The sequence below is a fragment of the Trematomus bernacchii genome, unplaced genomic scaffold (assembly GCF_902827165.1).
Source record: "Trematomus bernacchii unplaced genomic scaffold, fTreBer1.1, whole genome shotgun sequence".
Classification (NCBI taxonomy): domain Eukaryota; kingdom Metazoa; phylum Chordata; class Actinopteri; order Perciformes; family Nototheniidae; genus Trematomus; species Trematomus bernacchii.
In genome coordinates, this window is record NW_022988098.1 from 10,182,066 (window position 1) to 10,203,252 (window position 21,187).

The window sequence follows — 21,187 nt, forward strand, 5'->3', positions numbered from 1 at the left end:
AATCACGTTTAGAAGCCCTTTTTCTCTAATTCCACAACGTTGGATTGAAATAACATTAGGAGAAATGATTAATAGCTGTTCATGGTTAACGTGTGTTGCTAACTTTATCCGGTATCCTAGCCTAATATGTTATCTGTAAACGTTCCCTAAATCAGTAGATTATGGGATAATCCACTAACATCCTTTAATACACATGTTAATTTGACTCAGATGTGCTAATAATATCCGCAATATAAATCTTTAAACGTCTTCTTACCTTTAAAAGTCCATCACGAACGCTGCAACTCTACTGCGCTGCTAGCCACAGATCGTGGAGCCTCTCGAGTCAATAGTCCCCCGGAAGTCAGCGGCAAGCTAACTTCCGGGGAACTATTAACGGCTGCACGATCTGCCATTGCTGTAAAAAAACTGGTCCATTGGAGTGAACGGAGATGTCGTAACTCTTCTATTATACGGCTCTGGGTAGGCCATCCAGTTACTTTAGCCGGGCCGGCTCAGATGATTGGTCGTGCTTTTTACAGTACTACAGCTTCCACAGATGACATTTTTTAATGGATTTTTTGTCAAAGCACTTCAGATATTCATTGCTATCGGGATGTTAAGAGCATTCCATGGAATATAACAAAAAGTGTATCTCGAGCCGGTTTCTCAAACTTACCTACCCCACCTTTAAAGTCATTTTTCCCCCTGGAAAAAGCTGGCCCACCCTATTTTATACAGGCCCGCCCTAAAGTACATTTCTGCACTGGTGTGAGGAGGAGTGTGAGGGGTGTGTGTGACGAGTGTGTGCGTAATAACCTTTATATATACAGTCTATGGTAATAACTCCCTTTTTTTCGAGGGAAGGGGTGGGGGTCAGAGGGCCTAGGTATAAAAGTCACGGCTCGCGAGGTGAGGACTGTGTGCAGTTTAATCCTCAGAGGACTCCAGCATGATGAAGCAGCTTCCTCTTCTTCCTCTTCTTCTTCTCTTCAGTCTCCTGACTGGAAACTCGTCTGCCTGCACAAACGGTGAGAACACTTACACTCTTATTCACACAACATTATGTAATTTATGTAATTTAATTACATCTAATTTGTTGTTCATGTGGAAATGTAGAACAATATCTAAAGTAATGCGTCATCAGTAGAAAGCCAATAAGGAAAAGGAGCGCCCATTGCAACATGATTATAACCTGATCAATATAATAAACAAGATATCTAAAGGTCTCTTCTTATCAGTCTAAGCCATAATCATCATCTTATTGTAATAGGCCTTTTATTGCTAGTGCTCTCATAAAAACACCATTAAGGGATGTCTTTACACAAAAACATGTATGGATCTTTATAAAATAAATAAAGTATTCAGCTGAGATTCAGTGTTCTTGTCCTCAAATAGGATTCAATGTAATAACTTCTGGTAAAATGGGAGAGAGGAACAAAATCATATATATATGACATGGATGGACGAGAGTGAAAATGGTGTTTCTGAGTGTGTGTGTGTGTGTGTGTGTGTGTGTGTGTGTGTGTGTGTGTGTGTGTGTGTGTGTGTGTGTGTTCAGCCTCTGCAGGTGAACACACTGAGTAACACATGTTTCTATCTTCCAGCTGTCAGCAAAGTGATCTCCACAGAAGGGACAGATGTTATTTTACCCTGCTCCCCCAGCACCAGAGAAAACCTCCTAAAGAAACTGTTTGACTGGAAGAAGGTCGGTCAGGGAGGAGAAACTCTGCACGAAGTCTTCATGTACGATTCTGGTGTTCAATATGATGGTCATTCAGGTCAGAGTGAGCAGTTTACAGGACGAGTCTCACATTTTCAAAATGAACTGAAGCACGGAAACGCCTCCATCATCATCAGGAAGACGAAGGTGATAGACAGTGGAAGTTACACCTGCTATTTTCCACGTCTACAGCCTCGTGAAGAATTCTGCATTGAGCTCATTGTTGGTGAGTATTCTCATAAAACAGTATATAAGCCTTCTTATATACAGATATACACAAGTCTCATGTGCATTACACCTGCAGCATTAACTTTCCTGTGAGACAATGTTCATCTGCTCTGTCTTCAAATAAACAGACACACTGTTGGATAACCATCAGTAATATTAGTGAAAAATGTTCTCATGGTCCAGCAGACCCTGTTTCTGTAAGGACTGACACAAACAAGCTAAATCTGAGACTGGTGTTTCTTTTCAAGTTTAATATTGAACATATATTTGTTGTATAACACGTTTCTGAGGACAGCTGATAATATCATCCAAGAAATGTAACAAACTCCTGTTTTTTGCCTTTCAGATCCTATCTTAACTGTCAGAACAATCCCAGGTGAGTCTGGATTTTTACGACGTCACTCTCTACCTCTCAGGTCTGATATTCAAAGCAACTTCATTCATCACTGTGTTGAACAAATGGAGTTCATTCCTGTTTGCAAAATTGTAATAATGTAAACTATAATTCTTTAGAGTTGAAAATATATACCTGTATGTGTCTTTGGTTTTTAATCAAAAGTGACACTATTTATTATTTGGCTTTACAATACTGTGTTTTTATAGTGTAGTTTACCCTATTTTCATTTGCTAATCAATATATTAGTACAAAAAACATTGTTATTGAATATAGAAAACTGCAGTAATACAGATGATTGTGATACTTGTAGATTTTACATGATTATACATTTTCCAGAATCATTCATAATCCATTTTGACACCTTCGTATTTTAGCATATTTTTTTAACATCCTAATTTGCAGAAATTATAAACTTTGTTTAATGTGTATTTAAAACTATTTTTTCTATTAACTAATTTCCTGGGAACAGTATATGACCTAATATGATAAATAAACCAAATTACACTGCCATCTTCCATAATCAAAACAATACCATAAAAATATGAACAGAACTCACAATCAGCTCCTTCAGACTCTCCAAATCAGCAAACATTTGGGAGAAAAAAGTAAAAAATAAGGTGTTTTAAATGTCATATTCCATCCAAAAATGTGATGAACAAAGTCTTATTCTGTGCTTTTCTTTTTTTTTGTAGACAAACTGTACTCCACATTTGCAAACTAGTTTAAACATCCTGATCCTAGACACATCTGTTTCATTTTATACCTTATTTTTGGATTTCCTTTTAAGGTGCAGTCAAATATTAAACTGCTCATAAGCTGCTTTGTGAGTAGCAGGATTTTGATTGGTGTGTGATTTTCTTTTTTAATCTTTTTTGTTTGTGTGTATGTTCCCAGGTGCATCACCAAAGCCAACTATTAGAACACTTGATCAAACAAACTCCTGGGCACGGCTGCAGTGTGAAGTTCATGGAGCTCATCCAGAACCTAAAGTGGAGTGGAGGGACAGTTCTGGAAACATCCTTCCTGCTGAGGAGCCTCAGGTTTTAAAGAACGGAGAAAGCTACGACGTCACTGTTAACGTCACTGTGACTAAAACAGACCGCTATCGCTGTGTAGCTACACAGGAGGAGATCTACCATCAGATTTCTGCTGAAAACCTTCTGCATATCAGTGGTGAGATTCTGCCTAGACATATTTAGTTATTCATATAATTGTAAATGTTGAGAGGGCCAAACTTCTCCATCATGAACATTGAGAAGTTTTGTGTAGCATGAAACATAATAATAAGGAAGAAAGAAGAAGATCCACTTTATTAATCCCCAACGGAGAAATTACTTTTTCCCCTCACACACGAATATACTTGAGCACACAAAAAATTGGCACCTCTCCAGGTACCAGTTCACACTCCATATTTGGTTTGATCGGGACGTGAACCTGCGACCCTTTGGTAAAGAAAATATATAAATATTCCACATCATGTCTACTAAAACTAAATGTAGTGCCCACATGTGTTTTCTTCACCTCTTCACTGTCACACAGGGTTTGTTGACTTCATGATAACATTACATGGTTATTATTACGATCACAGTTAAAGGTGCTGGACTGCATCACTCTGAGAGAAGTTCTACACTTCTATATAAGTCACAGTCCAGTACCACACACTGACCTGAATGATATACATAATGTTTAACAAGAGCATCATCTCTAGACTGAGAAATGTGTGATAAACTCAACCTGGAATATAAGACACACATATATGACTATATCAACTATACTATTAATGTTAAGATCAAAAGTTTTAGCGTAACAAATGAAGCGTAAACATGTAAAGAACGTCTTCTCTGTAAATGTGCTTCTGTCAGAATAATGTTTGCAGATTTACTAATGCTCTAATCTTTAACAGAGTATATGTACATCAGTCATGTGTTAATGTGTTACATTGTGTACTAGGTAGTATGTATGATTCCTATCTCCTGCTGACCTGCAGGATGGAGTCAGATCAAACGTCCTTACAGGGACAATCACGTTTATCGTATCTTAAATCTGCGTTCACGATATACGGTAAACAGCTCTGTGCAGACGTTGTGTTTCTGTTGTCGAGCTCTGCGCTCAATATTTAAATTATTTCAACTTTGACCTTGTTTACCGCTGACCTTTCTACGCACATCCAATCAGAACAGCCGTGCTAAGAGGCACAAGCTAGCAGAGGAGGAAACTCAGAAACTGAACTTAACTGTTTTCACCACAAGGCTCTGCGGACAACCTGGCAATTAGAAAAGAGCAAATCATGTGAATGCAGATTAATAGTTACCAAACTTTAGGTAGACTTGCTTGAAATATCAGATAATGATGGGATGGGAAACTGTGATTTATATTGTGAGGGCTTCCTGGGTTTTCTTATTTCATCTTAAACATGATCTAATAACCATTTCCAAGACAATAAATGAGCAAAAGATATCAAAATATTTCATTTATAAAGCTGTTTATCATCTATTGTTTTCTATGATGTTCCCAGGTACAGCTACAGAGCCGTCTGTCCTCATTCTTTATCAAACAAAGGACTGGTCTCTGTTAGGGTGTTTAGTTCTTGGAGCTTTCCCTAAACCTCTCCTCCAGTGGACGGACAGTTCTGGAAACATGGTCCCTGCTGCAGAGCCTCAGGTCTCAGAGAGAGGAGGCAGCTACGACGTGATCCTCCAGACTACTGTGAAAGAATAAGAATTAAGAATATTTAAATGTGTCTTCAGACTGAACACAAAGTGAATTTCCTCTCAGCACCAGACGTTGTGATGAAGACCTCTGCAGGAGTTAAAAAGGTTTCAATCTGAGTGGAAACTTGAATCTGAAACTCTGAGCTTCCTCTTCATCAATGTGCAGAGATGAGAGGAAGACTGAGAGAGGCTGAGAAAATAAAGAGCTGCAGTTTGTAGTAACATAGTAGACATCAGAGAGCTTGTGTTTGAGTCATGAATCAGATACAAACACCACGAGGATCACATCAGGCTCTAACCATCCATCAGTTTCAGATGGTTGGAGAAAAACATTATGAATAAATGGTATGTATTTTGTTTCCAGTGTTCCCTCTTTTATTTTCCAATCACTCTGACATGTTTTCTTTTGTATTTTAGGAGAAGAACCAGAGAAGAGCTCAGGTTAGTCCTGATTTTAACTAATCTAATATTTAACTGAAAGCTAAGAAAATAATAATTGCGTGTGTTTCCCTCTGTAGAACATCAGGATGTGAATCTGCTCTTCGCTGAGCTGCAGTCAGGGAGGAGGACGTTCTGTAGTTCAGGAGGAGGAGCAGAACCACACTGCAGCTCTTTTCATTTCTTCTGGCTGTTGCAGCTTGTTCTGGTGCCATGGTTTAACCTCCTGTTTACAATGATGTATCCACGTTAATACTCACATCACAGTAGTGGAAAGATATACTCATTACATTGCTGACTTTCTGGATATTCTGTTAATATTTGCACCACTTTTGGAAGAAAACTTGAACTTCACTCTGCCTTCGAGTGTTGACGTTAAAAACAACAGTTGTTGTGGAAATTAGTTTATTTTAGGCATTTACTATTACTACTAAACTATTAATACGTACTATCTATACATTCATCATACTGTTGTTGTCCTGGACCAATATAGTGAGATAAATTAATTGAATACCACATTTTTTGTATTGTGGTCCTCGGCTCCTCCTGTCCTTCAGAGAGTGAAGGATGAATGAGGGACATTCTAACAGCTCCATAGTTGTAGTCCTTTAACAGCTCCATAGTTGTAGTCCTTTGACAGCTCCATAGTTGTAGTCCTTTAACAGCTCCATAGTTGTAGTCCTTTAACAGCTCCATAGTTGTAGTCCTTTGACAGCTCCATAGTTGTAGTCCTCTAACAGCTCCATAGTTGTAGTCCTTTAACAGCTCCATAGTTGTAGTCCTTTGACAGCTCCATAGTTGTAGTCCTTTAACAGCTCCATAGTTGTAGTCCTTTAACAGCTCCATAGTTGTAGTCCTTTAACAGCTCCATAGTTGTAGTCCTTTAACAGCTCCATAGTTGTAGTCCTTTAACAGCTCCATAGTTGTAGTCCTTTAACAGCTCCATAGTTGTAGTCCTTTAACAGCTCCATAGTTGTAGTCCTCTAACAGCTCCATAGTTGTAGTCCTCTAACAGCTCCATAGTTGTAGTCCTTTAACAGCTCCATAGTTGTAGTCCTTTAACAGCTCCATAGTTGTAGTCCTTTAACAGCTCCATAGTTGTAGTCCTTTAACAGCTCCATAGTTGTAGTCCTTTAACAGCTCCATAGTTGTAGTCCTTTAACAGCTCCATAGTTGTAGTCCTTTAACAGCTCCATAGTTGTAGTCCTCTAACAGCTCCATAGTTGTAGTCCTTTAACAGCTCCATAGTTGTAGTCCTTTAACAGCTCCATAGTTGTAGTCCTTTAACAGCTCCATAGTTGTAGTCCTTTGACAGCTCCATAGTTGTAGTCCTTTAATAGCTCCATCGTTGTAGTCCTTTAACAGCTCCATAGTTGTAGTCCTCTAACAGCTCCATAGTTGTAGTCCTTTAACAGCTCCATAGTTGTAGTCCTTTAACAGCTCCATAGTTGTAATCCTTTGACAGCTCCATCGTTGTAGTCCTTTAACAGCTCCATAGTTGTAGTCCTTTAACAGCTCCATAGTTGTAGTCCTTTGACAGCTCCATAGTTGTAGTCCTTTAACAGTTCCATAGTTGTAGTCCTTTAACAGCTCCATAGTTGTAGTCCTCTAACAGCTCCATAGTTGTAGTCCTCTAACAGCTCCATAGTTGTAGTCCTCTAACAGCTCCATAGTTGTAGTCCTTTGACAGCTCCATAGTTGTAGTCCTTTAACAGCTCCATAGTTGTAGTCCTTTAGCAGCTCCAGTTGTAGTCCTCTAACAGCTCCATAGTTGTAGTCCTTTAACAGCTCCATAGTTGTAGTCCTTTGACAGCTCCATAGTTGTAGTCCTTTAACAGCTCCATAGTTGTAGTCCTTTAACAGATGCTCTCCTGCTGCTTGTAGTTCTTAAAGGATGTAGAGACAGCATCAACAGAAACTCTCTCTGATCTGAAGCTGCTGTAAAGAAATGTACTCTGGAGCTGGAATATAATGTGACTTATTTTATATATTTTTATATATTTTTATTGACATTGGTTGTTACGAGCTTGTTGTTTGTGATGTTGTTAAAGTGCTAATCCAAAGTGTATCATCTGAATGATGACCTGCTGTTACTGTGAGGCTTGAACTGTTTTTATCTGAAAGCTCCTTTATGATGTTCTCTGATGATCTGCAGGGTTTCTATGCTGTCATTTAAACTGTACCATTTATATCCAAATGTTTGAATAAAACATGAAACAAGTCAATCTGTGTGTTTGGACTGATATTTAATTATATATTTTCATATTTGTTGCATAGATGCACTTTAATGAAAGTTTTTATACTCGTTTTGATTATCATTTGAGAGCATTTTACGACTAAATAAGTTGGTAGAGAGTGACAGAAAACTTAAGAGAGGTGAAACACACTGTAAACAGGTTGTTTAACAGATACTGCATAATAAATAATAATAAAGGGTATTTATATTTGTATTTATATAGCTCTTAAGATACAAGAGACTAAGCAAAGAGCTCACAGAAACACACTTAAACAAATAATTAATACAGTTATAAAAAAGATAATGAATATATAGACTCAGTGAAAGTAGATAAAGATAATACATTAAGAGAGATATCATTGAGAATACTTAAATTGAAGAAAAGTCCAAATTAAATTAAAAAGGGACATTATTTATCAAGCATTCATTTTTGTAATTCAGGTTTTCCCCTCACATGACTTCACATACCAAATATTTGTTTTACAATAGTTTAAGATATATTAGTACAGGGTTTAATCCTGATTTCACATTAACATCAGTACACTTTCTAAATGTAGTGTACATGTTTTAGTGGGAATGCTGTGTCAACACTATCTGTTATGCTACGCACGAAATTCTTTACTATTCCGCCCGTTATTTTGCCGGTCTTCTTCTCCCACTTTGAACATCGCAGAAACTCTGTTCAAACATCAAAACGTTCAGCTCGGTCAGGAATCGATGGCTATTACTTTTATCATTCATAACTTTCATAATTCCAGAGATACATCCCATAATTCACACATTTTTAACATGGAAGTCAATGGAGAAACTCTTCAGACTTCAACAATCTTCATCGTAAAAGTACACCATTTACCTCTGAACTGTAGAGGAGAAGAAGAACAAAGTAGCAAAACATTGAAATACTTAAAGTGGACCTATCATGCTATATTTGAATAATATAGTGGAGGACCATACCTATATAAGGCATATTTATACTTGCATTTTAGCCATGCCTCATTTTGCTCAATTTGACATTTTTTAGCTCTGTTTGTGTAAGGGCAGATAAGGGCAGAACAGCACCATCTACTGGCCTGGCATATGTACTACAGCGTCTCCAGCGCTTTCGAACGGCAATGGCCGTGGCTGTCTCCTCCTGATTGGTGGAGTTGGCCCAATAGCCGTAGCGCCACCGTCCTGACGTCAGGACAGTGTTCAAATCTGGATCAGTTTTTATCAGATCCGTTGCAGCCCCGTTTTTAGAGATTTGTGTATGGAGGAAAATAGAGAGGGTTGTGTTTTCTGACACTTGGTGAGTTCCCTGGAACACCGGGGACACATATTCATGTCTAAAAAGACGTACAAAAGTGCATTTTGCATGATAGGTCCCCTTTAAATAAAGTACAAGTATCTCAAAATTGTACCCAAGTATAGTACTTGAGTTTATGAACTTAGTTACTTTACACCACTGGCTATAAAGATAGAAAGACTAAGCCTTGCACAGAGGCATGAAAATACATTTTCAAAATGCTCAACAGTGCTGCCAAAGTTATAAACTGACTGCTACACAATTAAAATAAATGCTTTTATATATTTCTATCTTTGGCGTTTCTGTTATTATTAACTGCTTTAGTTGTTCTGACTTCTAAAATCCTCTGTTATTCCTAATTTTAAACCTTTTTCATACCTGATGAGTTTGCATCCCTGTTCATGCAACTACAACTGCTAACTGCCCCCCCCTCCCTGTGAGCCCAGTGGCCGTCTGCGAGACAGCGAGACACAGCGAAACCCAGCCCGAAACCAGCCCGAGCACACACACACACCCACAGCCTGGCTGGGAGTTTGTGTGTGTGCTCACACACAGACTCACAGCCTCGCCGCTTCCCGCCGTCTCAGGCGGAGAAATCGCCGGAGCTGCAGCTGAGAAAAGATTGAGTGTGTGTGTGTAACGTAACGGCTCCGGGGACGTTACGTTATGTCACTATACCCAAATACGTCACTATACCCAAGAAGAAAACAATGGAAAAAGAGAAATCTCCAACGAGGCGTTCTGGGGCAGCATAGACAGGTCTTTTCTGTGTTAGAGTTTTACTCGCTACAGGGTGTACTTTGAGGGTTTGTGACTCTGCAGACCGTTTACATGCAGAAAAACCTTCATAACACACAAGGGGACGGGTAATAACCAGAAAAGCATGACATGGGACCTTTAAAATGCTGTACACGTTGTCTAAGTTTTCTAAAATATGGCCACAGTAGTAAAATGTATAGCTTCCTGCTGGTCTGTTTCTCCAAAATGCATCTAGTGGAGAAGAACCTCAGACAAACCTACAGTACCTAAAAACATCCAAACTATACCTTTCACTTCAGCTTCACTGCAGGTTGGTACAGGGTGAATGGGCTCCTACATCCTGTACAATCATGCTGAGACAGATTTCCAGGTGATATTTAGACAATGAAAATCAGAGAGAGAATTGCATGGGTGAAAAAAAAAGATTAAAACAAATACAGACATTATGTAGTCTATGTTTATTATTTAACATGCCTGGAAGGACACTTTTACAGAGGGGGTGAATAAGATGAGTACGTAAACAACATACTAAAAGCCTCCATGCAATACTTCAGGTTTAAAATATACTTTATAATGTAAAAAAAGTGAAATGTTAGGACAGCAGATGGCGCCACATTGTTGAGAATTGAACAAACCTCTATAGGACCATGTGATTGACTTTGAATCTTTACAATTAAAACTTTTAAAAGTAAATTGATAGAGAGGAATATGAGCAGAGGTCCAGGGGAACCCAACGGCCAGGGTGTGCAAGACAATCCCTGCAAATAAATGTCTTGATCTCCCATTTACTTTTATAAAAATTACATATTTATTGATTTTCAGTGATAAGATAAGGTGTTTTATTGTCTTTGCATTATAAACACAACACAACTTGATTTGGCATCATACCAATCCACTAAGCTGCATTTATAAATATATACAAAATCATATGTACATGAAAATATCAAACAAACATTTATGATATTTACACATTTATTTCAACAGGATAGTCTCAAGATATTAACACCACCTTATGTTTTTTTAAGTAAAAAGCTAAGGTTAGGATGTATAGAAACTACAGCACGATCACATGACTTCATGTCACCACCGCTAAGCTAAAGGAGGCTAATGTTGGGCTATAAAGGAACTACAGCACGGTCACATGACTTCACGTCACCACCGCTAAGCTAAAGGAGGCTAATGTTGGGCTATAAAGGAACTACAGCACGGTCACATGACTTCACGTCACCACCGCTAAGCTAAAGGTGGCTAATGTTGGGCTATAAAGGAACTACAGCGCGGTCACATGACTTCACGCCACCACCGCTAAGCTAAACGCGGCTAATGTTGGGCGTGATGGCGCTTAGTCGCCTCATTTAGACACTTATTAGCATCCGCCAGTGGGGTATTTACTGACATATTTTATGTTGAAGAACAAAACGTTAAAATCTCTTCAGCTTGTGTTAACCACAGACCTTATTTCAGGCAAACAACCAATAACTCATCCAAAAAACCATTGACCACCAGACGAGGGAACCAGGAAGAAGTGATAAAATGCTGACTCACTTCAGTGTTTTAGGACCCATTCCTGCTCCACTCTATGATAGATAACTAAATCACAATTTTCATAATGTTTGAAACATTTGGGATAAAGTAAGTACACAAGTTACATACTATATAGGCTACCTTTAGACATGAGCAGTTGGTTTTGGCTGTATCTTAAGATTGAGTTAGAGCCGATGTGTCCGTCCTCTGTACGCTCTGCTCCTGTGCGATGGTTTAACTCATGGGTAAAATAACATCTTCTGGTCCCAGTGGTCAGCCGGGGACACTCGCTGCATTGTCAGCTACTCGCTCTCCCAGAGTTTCTGCTCATATCTGCAGGGAGAGTCTCTGCGGAGCCAAAACCAACAGTGTTCAGCTCCAGAGACGTTATATTTTCCTCCATTTATTGAGACAGAGGAACTGCTAAGCCCTCGGCCTCTTTCGCAACTCCAGCTTAACTCTTCCTGCCACGCTTAAAAGCTTTAGCTAAATCTCTGAGACACAAGACATTTAAATACTTAGAGAACGGACTCCAGTTATTATCGGTTGTCCTTTAATCTTTAATTGATGCTTTTCTTGCAAAGGCGAGGAACTGATTTGCAGCAGCTCCACAGGTTAATAACTACAGTCTGACGTTTTTATGCAGGAGATTTACATGATCCTCAGAAAGGTTGAATTTTACTTACAGGGTCTCAAATTACTTGTTTCCAAGAAGAATATAGAGTGCTGTGCAGCTACAAATCAGCAGGCTGCACACCATCAATCAACAAGTTTAAGAATATTATATTTAAAAGGTTATTAAGCTATAGATTCAAGATTCAAGGCAGTGTAGTTATGTCGATGAAAACCTTAGGTCACACGCTCCTCCAACAGTGCAACACAATAAAACCGAACAACATCCTTTTCGTACTAAAATTATTTTCAATGACCTAGCTCCTTCACCTTAGTGAGCATGGATTTGAGTAAATATTGTGTTCTTTTAGCTTATTACAAATGAGGGAAACCGCAATGATTTTGAGGCTTAAATAAAAGTTCGTAATAACGAATGACATTCATTTTGTTATTGTCCTGCAACAGTTATGGCTTGTCAATATATTATCATTGTATATCCTCTTTAAGTAAGAAGATGCCGCACAGACTCAAACACCTGAGTGGAAACAGTCTAAACACTAAAATGTGAAACTTCCACAAACTATATATTTATTTACAAGTATTTTTACTATCTAACTCGTTGGCTGGCTCTCTTTTAATAACGTCATGTTGTTGCCCTCTTCTTCTGTAATGTTATTGACGCCCCCTGCTGCTTACCTCCATGAACTTTGAATAACTTGATAATGCTAGTGAAAAGCAACAAGCATTCATTCACATTTGGTTAAAAAAATCGATAAATTCCGATTGAAACCTGTGCAGCGTGACGGAAACATTTTCACCATGAAAAGCACATTTTTGTTATTCTGACCTTTAAGTTGGAAAGGTACCTGAGTGCAGCTAAAATCTCCCTGTGAGAGAAATAACTTCCCACTGTGCTCTCATTAGTGGAAATGCCACCTCTCTCTCAGCCCTTCAGCGTTTGGTTTTCATTTCCTTTACGGTCCCTCAGTCGCTCCTGGCGCCATTATTATGCTTCAGATGAACACCGAGGCCGTTACAGCCAGACACGGAGGAGGACTGAAACACACTCTGGGGAGAAAATGGGAATGAGGCACCTTTAACTTGAATAACTTTTGGGTTGAAGCCCTAATATTTTGACACAAAGAGATATAAATAGCAATAGTTCCCACCTCTACTACTTGAATATAGCACACGTCTTTTTGAAGTCCACATTCTTGTATTTCTTTCCTCTGTACAGTATTTTATTTTACATTCTCTTCTATTCTATTCTATTAATATGTATAAAATGTTGTTATTCCTGCATTTGACTTGCACATTTTCTGTATTTAGTGCAGGTTTTTATTAACTTTGAGAACAGTAATCGCTGCATTTGTGATCTTGAAATTATAAACACATGTCAATATTTTAATGTGTCTCATGAAACACACTTTTGTCCTTTACACTGAGACGGATTCCTCTCAAGAAGCAGCTGAACTTATCCTTCAAAATGAATCACTAAGGATTTTATATTGAATGTTTTTCATGCATATATTACAGAGATAGGCTTTTACACTGGGAATACCTGGCATTCATTGCATTTATACAATTGTTTGTCATCTATTTAAGTCATTTGGTATATTGTCTAACAATAGAAGATACATTTATGGTTTTAATATCATAAACACATGTCAATCTGTTATTTGTGTAAAATAAAACCCACTTTTGTCCTTTAATACTGAGGGTTATCGCTCTCCATGAGTAGCTTTCTCTATCAATACCCGAGTAGTAGCTCAGTCTGTAGGGACATGGCTCGGGAACTGAAGGGTCGTTGGTTCAAGTCCCAACACGACCAAAAATGCATGTGTTTGTACGTATCTGTAAATGCGTGTGTTTTTGTACTGTGGATCAATACATCTTAAATGTAAGCCAAAGGGAATGTATATTTGACTTTTTTTGCTCACATTACAACTATTATTATTAACACATCTTCTGAGGTTTTGCATGTGTTTATCTATCGGTAACAAACATTTCTGCAGAGGAAACAGCTGGGTGTTTCTGTGACCTTTGCATGATCCTGCTCGTCCTCTTATCCTAAACTAACCCTCTCATACACGCTGTCTTTGAACTCGTGCTTTAATTGAAGCCTTCGCTGCAGAAATATTTCCACGCTGCCTCGCTCACAGCAGGGTGGGGGTCCTTCATAACAGGAACAAGCGCAACTGGACCATACGTTATTGTGTAATGAGATAAAGTGATATAGAAATAACACCACAGCAGGGAGGCTGGCTGCAGAACTTTATAGTGTGTAATGTTTTGTCTGAAATCGGTCTTTTTTCCAGCTCTGTTTGTCCGTCTGTCTGCAAGATTACGGAAAAACGACTAGCCTGAATGTTGTTGGAAAGTTGTATCGTGCCCAAAGGATAAATGCGTTAAGTTTTGAAGCAGATCCAAGTGCAGATACTATATATTTCTTCACTAGTTAGATATAGCAATTGCTGTACACGTCGCTACATTGTGGGTATCAATTTAATAAGAAAATGTAGTTTCCAACGTAATAAAAACCCAAATAAATGTGGTACACGACTTGCCTTGTTCACAACCTATATGAAGAAACATGGAAGATGACAGTAAAGGTTGTATTCAACCCATCTTCTTAATAGTGTCCATAGTTTTCAAATTACGACTTCATAAGCACAACAAAGTCAGAAGAACGACTATTTGAGCTCAGAAAATGGGACCATCGGTGGAGCACCTGAATGCATCATCAACTTTTGGGGAGGTCATTGGAGTTCGGATTTGATTTCGACCCTTAAAACTCAATTAAAAGTCCATGTTTATCTCTAGGAACTACACACTGTCTACAGTTTTAACATGTTACCCCATTGCTTGAAGGAAAACTCTCCTCCAAAGTGAAGTTTTTGATTAAGTTAGAAATTAGAAAAACATTTGAGGTAGGAGATATAGTAGATCCCTTGCTACAGAGGTTCAGGACTTTACCCCTAATGTTCTAGATTTCACACACACACACACACACACACACACACACACACACACACACACACACACACACACACACACACACACACACACACACACACACACACACACACACACACACATACACACACACACACACACACACACACACACACACGCTCATTTAGCTTGGTCAGATACATTTACTTGGCCCTTTAGTTCGGTCAGAGTAGCATCAGGGCCGTCATGTGATCTAAATCTCCTACAGTGTGTGTGTGTGTGTGTGTGTGTGTGTGTGTGTGTGTGTGTGTGTGTGTGTGTGTGTGTGTGTGTGTGTGTGTGTGTGTGTGTGTGTGTGTGTGTGTGTGTGTGTGTGTGTACTATTTACATATTAGTGCTTTCAACTCTATATTTTAACCGGATGAACATTTGGAATGATTGGACGACTTAATCGGAAGTTATTAGAGAAACAAGCTGAGCTAATTTATTGACCACGGACAAACTACCTTTTTACCAGTTTATATCAGAGGAGCGGAGGAGACTTTAGTGAGTACTTTTGCTTATTGTAAACACCTCATGAACTCCTGGATCATATTTTATCAGAGATACTAGCTGATCTTACGTTAGGCTTCAGCTCGTAGCAGCTCCAATCTGTGCTCACCAAACTGCACCGAAAAACCACAGATTGCTAACGGCTTTATTTTGGTTTTTTATAGGTTTAACTCAGTAGGTCTGTTTGGTTTGGAGACGATGCGACCTCTGTAGAAAATATGGCTCTTGGTAAACAGCTCCAGAATGTCAAAGCTATCCGAGAAACTAGCAGAGCTAACGTTAGCGGCTAATGTTGGCACGCATGGAGAAACTGAGATATGTCGAACTGATATATTTATTGATAACTTAAGTGTTTATTTTTGATTCATCAGCATAACAAGTATTGCTACTCCTGTTACTTTAATGTATTTACTGCTAATTATTTTATACTTTTACGCACTTTTTGAATGAAGGACTTTTACTCATATTAGAGTACATCTTCCACGCTGCTTGTTTGTAAGCGGTTTACTTTTTGTCTTTTTCTATCTTCAGTAGGTCAGTACATTAACTTCACTTAGTTATGTCATTTCACATCACTTATGCCTCTGTATATTTGCTTAAACACAAAGTACTTTGCAGTGGTGAAACATCAATTAGATGAGTACTTTAATGTGTCTAACGTCGTCCAATAAATCACTTCAGCCAGTTTAAATATTTGTGTTAAATCTTGGCTGGTTTTGCCACCAAGCAGACCGAACTCTGCAACAGGCTGAACGTCAAAGACTTCTTTCAAACGACTCAGTTTAATGACTCAAACTCAGATTTATTTACTCAGCACTTCTACAACATCAGATATTTAATCATCAGTGTAATCTGAACCAAGGAGGCCTGCACACGATGTGAAGAATCCACCTTTACAACAAACATCACATCTCGTATTTAAACAATGCCAAACAACAGATAATATTCGGATACTGAGTTTTAGATACATTTTACTTGTCAGTGGGGAAAGTAACTCAGTGCACACTCTCAATCCTGAATTTAAGTACAATTTTGAGGCACTTTTATCAGTTTTCTAGATTCTTCGTTCACAGTGGAGGCAAGCAAGAAATACAAAGTGCTCTCCTAGAATTCAAGGTATATGATAAACAAATACTATTATTCCTTAAAGTAAAAGAAGCAAAGAAAATAAACCTTATATGTGTTCTAGAGGGACCACCATGATAATTATAAGGTCGTCAGGAAATCATTAAAAGTGTTATGTTATTTGAAGAGCACTTAGCAGCAACATACAAGTACAACAAGAATGTTTCAGCAGTGATATACAGAGTGCACCGCACACACTGCTCCACAGTAGTAAAGTAAGGAGTTCGTACCCTCCACACAGGCACCTCCTGGCAGGCCTCACACACACACACACACACACACACACACACACACACACACACACACACACACACACACACACACACACACACACACACACACACACACACACACACACACACACACACACACACACACACACACACACACACACACACACACACACACACACACACACACACACACACACACACTCTGCAGCCCCTCCTCAGCCTCTTTAACCAGGGAGCCTCCGCTCACTTCTACTCTGTCAGGGCAGACACAGAAACCAAGTTTAAAAAGCTGCAGCCTTCCAAAGGCTTTGTTCTGTAATCCTGCAGACAAACAAACAACCCTTTCCTGTAGTGTGTTATAAAGGTTTTAGTGCATGTAAATGGTCTGCAAAGACTAAAATCCCTGTGTTCCCTCCAGAGGGAAAAAGTTTAAAAAACACATTTATTTTCATTCTCTTAGTGCAGAACCCAGTAGATGCTGATGACACATGGGAAAAGATGCTACAAGTGTGTTTTTAATAGTGGTTGTCCGTGTGTGTGTGTGTGTGTGTGTGTGTGTGTGTGTGTGTGTGTGTGTGTGTGTGTGTGTGTGTGTGTGTGTGTGTGTGTGTGTGTGTGTGTGTGCGTGACTGTCTCCCTGTGGGTAAATGCTTCCTGTCAGGAAATAGGTTTACTTATACATATAAACACACGCACACACACACACACACACACACACACACACACACACACACACACACACACACACACACACACACACACACACACACACACACACACACACACATGGACGACCCCTATTAAATACACTTGACATGTATTCCCTCGTCTCTTAACTTGATGTCGAACTCAAATTTAACGATAACCTTTACCAGATTTTGTTGCTTTTAGGTAAAATATGTATGTGACATCCTCATTTCACATGCAGAGATACTTCAGTCATCTTCGGCTGGGTTTACATGCACCTGTTTTTATGCATTCAAAAAGAAAATGTAAATATTGTTTGGCTGAGGTGAAAAGATGGTGTCTTATAAAAAGCAAAATGCCGCAAAGTTTGGAAACAAATTAAGATGATCATACATGAAGACCCTCCTGACACATTTCACATTCCCGCTCTCCAACTGTTTATTAGTTTTCTGACGCCTTATGATCAACAAGAACAACTCCTAATGATCGCATGACGGTAGGGGATGATCAAATGCAATAATGTGCATTCTCTTTTGCAGACTTTCAATACATTTGGTTAAAATTTGCGATACATTTGGAAGGTTACATGTTTACCTTTCTCAGTGATTCTGCAAAACAGTGTACAAAAAACTAAAGTGTTTTCTGCATGCTGTTCTTTCACTTGTGTATGTACTTGATGTTGTTAACCTAAGTGTGTGTGTGTGTGTGTGTGTGTGTGTGTGTGTGTGTGTGTGTGTGTGTGTGTGTGTGTGTGTTTTAATGACAGTTGACCTGCAGTGGAGCTTCCTGACCTGCACATCCTCCTGCGGACCTGTGAACTGACTGCCACAGGACCCCTGAGAGGACACACACACACACACACACACACACACACACACACACACACACACACACACACACACACACACACACGCGCGCGCGCACACACACAGACACACACACACACACACACACACACACACACACACACACACACACACACACACACACACACACACACACACACACACACACACACACAGAGAGAGTTACGTACCTATTTTCCTCTGACAGTGGTCGGTATATTCCAGATGTTTTTCAATCACAACAGATGATATCATGAATGCCGTCAACGGCTGCGTTTTTGTGTATTCAGGGTTTAAATTGTAATATAATTATTATTTTAGTAGTAACTTTAGGGAATAAATAACATTTGTTGAGAGGCTTGGGCCGAGTCTGTTTGTCTGACATGCTACCACGAAGATTTGCCAACATTTTAAGTATATTCAATGCATTTTAAAATGAAATGGATCAATTTATTATGATGTGCGCTGACTTTTTGTAAAGAATTATTTATGATATCTATCGATCAACCAAATGTACGTTGAGTCACACCCCTTCTTTCACTCTTTCCAAAGTGACCAAACTTTCACAAAAATCATTGCTAATAAAAAACTATAATACATCCAGAGGTGTCTCTAGAAATATATAGTATGAGGTGATACTGTGGCGCTGATCTTGTTTATAAGATATATCAATTCTGGCGAGAACATGACATCCGTATACAAGATGGCGCTGTGGACGTAAACAACAACGTGGCGTCGGAGCTCCGTAAAAACAAAGCTGTCTATGCCGTCTGACGCTCTATTTGACACCAATTTAATATTTTATGAGTTATTATACAGTTTTTGACGAACAGAAATATTTTTTTCTGGCATCACATTAACATTGTACGGGGAAAATCTGCATTTTGGTATATGGGCGCACTCTCAATTATTTGTATAAAACGTTTTTTCTGCTTTTTTTCTAACAGTGTGGAGGATGACAGATTAAAGCTTCATGGTGAGTGTTTTGGTACTAAATCTGGGGACATTAAATAAAACGTTATACCATTAGAAAACAGAAATCTATCCTGAATGAGATAGAAATCTTTAATTAAATGCACCCATACGATAAGTCATCATGTTATGCAAACCCAACCTGACCAGCACACGGTTTCATATTAAAATAATACAAAGCTTCTCCTGAGAAACATCTGTGTGCCAGACGACATGTGAGAGGGAAACTAAACCGGAACTTCTGCAGAGAAAACATCCGGCTGTGTGCAGCGGATTTACAGTAGAGAAGAAAGTCCATCAAACTGGGGTAAATTCAGTTTCCTCCACGCTTTCTGGGTGCGTTTTCCTCTGAATCAATCACAGGAAGTGTACCTTGTATGTGTCATTTTATTGGTTAAAAACCTGTTGTCTTTTCCTGTTTCGGTTCAACCCTGTTTCTACCAGAAGTGAAAGAAGTCCATTTTAAAGTGATGAACGAGATTTACCCGTGTAATGACTTATTACACCAAAATTGTACTTAATATATATCTTTTTTGGACCTATTCCACTATTGGATATTTCATAATGACCAAAGTATTTCCATTTCAACACATGACAATATAAAATGTTGTCTTCGATTGGGGTACAAATGAACTGAAATTGGAAATACATTTGACTATTTAGGCAAAATATTTTATTCACAAATGTTGTTTTCTTAAAATCCCACCCATATGTATTGCATTCTTTAATAACGTGCTATATAAAACATTAAATATGGCCAAATTAATTAAACCTACTACAATATTAAGTACAAAATAATTGTGATATAAGCTATTTTAAAAATGTCCAAGCCCTATACTTGACATCACCAAATTTGATGAATTTTCACCTCACAAATGACACAATAATTATTTAGCATCCCATACATCCTTGCAGCTGGAGTTTCTGAACACAGATGTTACTTAATGCTCTCTGATGCACTAAGTAACATCTGTTACTTAGTACAGGAGAAAACGTTGTAAGTTAAACCTGAAACAGAAATATTACATAACGATGGCAGAAACCTGTGGACTCAGTCGTACGCTTTGCTAACGCACCTTGGCGGGATTTCCACCTCGGGGTGATTTTCAGAATAAAGGCTGTTTGAAACGTGTTGACTACACGATGTTGATGGATTATTTTCGCTGTTAGATCGTAAAACACTTTTTCGCACCGAGATACGAAGCGTTTCATGTCTGCAGAGCCTCGTAAAGTCTTCCTGCTCGACATGTGACCCCTGACTCTCTGAGAGGAACTTCCTCCAATGTGCCTACACACACACACACACACACACACACACACACACACACACACACACACACACACACACACACACACACACACACACACACACACACACACATACGCACACACACTGAATAGAAAGTACTAGCACCACATTGTGAAAATACTCTTATCAACTGCAACTGTCACAAAACTAAATTTCTCCCGAGTAAAAGTAAAGTATTCTAATTTGTATGCACTGTAAGGTAGTTTAATTAATAACGAAGCTACATATTTCATAATATTTTAGTGTGTTTTGTATTCAAATATCTTTATGACAACTAGTGACATGTGACAATTAATACAGTGGGGTACAGAATTTTTGAAAATATAATTAGTTACCACTTAGCATCCTCTGATGCAGCTGTTAGACAACCACACACATACCACAACAAAATGTTCAGAAAGTATTTGGAAACCCTTTCATTATAAAACAGAGAACACACACACACACACACACAAACACACACACACACACACACACACACACACACACACACACACACACACACAGACACACACACACACACACACACACACACACACACACACACACACACACACACACACACACACACACACACACACACACACACACTCAGATATTCCCCATGTGGCAGTGAA

The 21,187-nt window shown here is 38.8% G+C and overlaps 2 protein-coding genes across 2 annotated transcripts in view; one reads left to right on the plus strand and one right to left on the minus strand.

Moving 5' to 3' along the window:
• LOC117475663 (nuclear factor 7, brain-like) overlaps window positions 1–21,187 on the minus strand; it is an 863,632-nt gene that overhangs the window by 265,882 nt on the left and 576,563 nt on the right. The gene's annotated exons all lie outside the window — the stretch shown is intronic.
• LOC117475368 (butyrophilin-like protein 1) lies at window positions 898–5,045 on the plus strand. The gene is made up of 4 exons (XM_034121514.1): window positions 898–1,010; window positions 1,587–1,928; window positions 3,222–3,500; window positions 4,843–5,045. Exons 1-4 carry the CDS (start codon window positions 932–934, stop codon window positions 5,043–5,045), a joined length of 903 nt encoding a protein of 300 aa, XP_033977405.1. The 5' UTR covers window positions 898–931.

Bases quoted from the DNA above. Each gene is read 5' to 3' on its own strand.
- LOC117475368 (XM_034121514.1), top strand. From the start codon at position 932: ATGATGAAGCAGCTTCCTCTTCTTCCTCTTCTTCTTCTCTTCAGTCTC. The intron at 1,011-1,586 runs GTGAGAACACTT...TCTATCTTCCAG, and splicing joins CTCGTCTGCCTGCACAAACG to CTGTCAGCAAAGTGATCTCC. The intron at 3,501-4,842 runs GTGAGATTCTGC...TGATGTTCCCAG, and splicing joins AAACCTTCTGCATATCAGTG to GTACAGCTACAGAGCCGTCT.